This window comes from Pyricularia pennisetigena, chromosome 1, assembly GCF_004337985.1.
Source record: "Pyricularia pennisetigena strain Br36 chromosome 1, whole genome shotgun sequence".
Taxonomy (NCBI): Eukaryota; Fungi; Ascomycota; class Sordariomycetes; order Magnaporthales; family Pyriculariaceae; genus Pyricularia; species Pyricularia pennisetigena.
This window is the reverse complement of record NC_043740.1, coordinates 2,544,557-2,546,093: the sequence shown is the minus strand read 5'-3', so window position 1 is coordinate 2,546,093 and position 1,537 is coordinate 2,544,557. Positions and strand designations below refer to the sequence as shown.

General features: G+C 56.9%; 1 protein-coding gene across 1 annotated transcript; it reads right to left on the bottom strand.

The window, feature by feature from the left end:
- Nucleotides 1-628: 628 nt before the first annotated feature.
- On the bottom strand, nucleotides 629-862 carry PpBr36_07319 (uncharacterized protein; the record flags this gene model as incomplete). The annotated part of the gene is made up of 2 exons (XM_029894457.1): nucleotides 629-767; nucleotides 813-862. The coding sequence occupies 2 exons, from the start codon at nucleotides 860-862 to the stop codon at nucleotides 629-631; spliced, it is 189 nt and encodes a 62-aa protein (XP_029747842.1).
- Between the last annotated feature and the right edge of the window lie 675 nt (nucleotides 863-1,537).

Below are 1,537 nucleotides of genomic sequence, written 5' to 3'. Positions count from 1 at the left end.
GCCGTTGAACTCGTCGCTACGGGAGGCGGGCGAGTTTGGGTTCTCTGGGTCGCCGGACCGCGTGATGGCGACCTTGAGGGCGAGGAAGTAGTCCATGGGATCGATCTAAACCTCTACTTGTCAGTTTTTTTTTTCTCGACGCGTGACAATAAGATGGATACAACATACCGGCCAGTCGCTACCAAACGTCACCAACCGCCCCCTCTCCGTCACCTCCTGGAACGGCTGCATGTGACCGCCATACCTCTTGGGACCCATGCTCCGCATCATGCTGGGGAGGTAGTTTGGCCCCGGCTGCGCCCACTGGAAGCTCATGATGGGGTCGACCCCGAGCTGCGCGAATCGCGGCCACTCGAGCGGGTTGACGATCTCTACGTGCGCCAGCCCGATCCTGTAGTCGGCGCCTGGGCTCCGTGTGCGATTCCGGGTCCGGCGCCCAGACGTCGGCCGAAGGGTTGTCGGCCGGCGGCACGCGGTACGGCTCGATCATGGCGGCCGTGTTGGCCGGGTACGTGTGCACGCCGTGGAGGAACATCTTCACGGCCTGCCACTTTGTCGCAGGCGCGGGAATGAGCGGCGCCGGGTCTTGCATCGAGGTCAGCGCCGTCATGACCCGCGCCACGAGCGCCTACACTTCTTCGGGCGCGGCAGGTGGGTTGATGTGGTAGTCGAACCAGACGCGGGCCGTCAGGCCGCCCTCGGCGTTGAGCGCGGCGTAGAGCGGCGTAGAGGGGTTAAAAGTGCCCGTAGACGTAGATCTCCTTCCTCTATGCCATGAAGGTCACCTATGAGCAGGCGATCGGAGATGTTACCGTGTCGTCAAGTACACGCTATACCATTTTATACTAATCCATGGGGCCATTTTGCCGATATCCTGTATCTGCGAGCTGCACATATGTACCTGCAGAGCAGCTGCACTAGTGCGGCTCCAGAAAATGCCAACGTTGCAGTATTGCATCGGCAGGAGGCTTGCAGGGCTGGTTTTTAGTTTGGTGCTCATCACTAACCTGTGCCAGAATAAGCGGAGCAGAATCAACGCAGGCGATCAATCGTTGGTACAAATAGAGAGAAAATAAATAAAACAAAAGGCCGCAAAGCAAGCCTAAGCTGGTAGACCTTACCCCTCCCTCGTCTCTAACCTGAATGGGGGACTTTTTTTTTGGTTGGACGCAGAATGACAATAACAGACAAAGCAGGGGCTTTGATCTCCCAGAATAACAGCCACCCAGCCAGGGGAGTGAGTGGGGGGTTTCCATACGTGCCAAGGAGCCCGGATGGGTTGGTTGCATGCTCTCCTCTAAAAATCCGGTTCACTCTGTATGTACCATACAAAGTAAGCATAGCAAAACTATTTTGTACCGCAAAAGTGCCCATTTTTCTTCGGATTCGCTAAGGCTGGAAAGGGGAAAAAGATCCCAGGGGCCCAAAAGGATATTCTTGGGCGCGGACCAGCCATCTTTGCTGCCCGGCACTCAACATGTCTTAGAGTCTGGCTGTCGGTACTAGAATCTGGGCAATCAGTCCAGGGGGGTGGGGG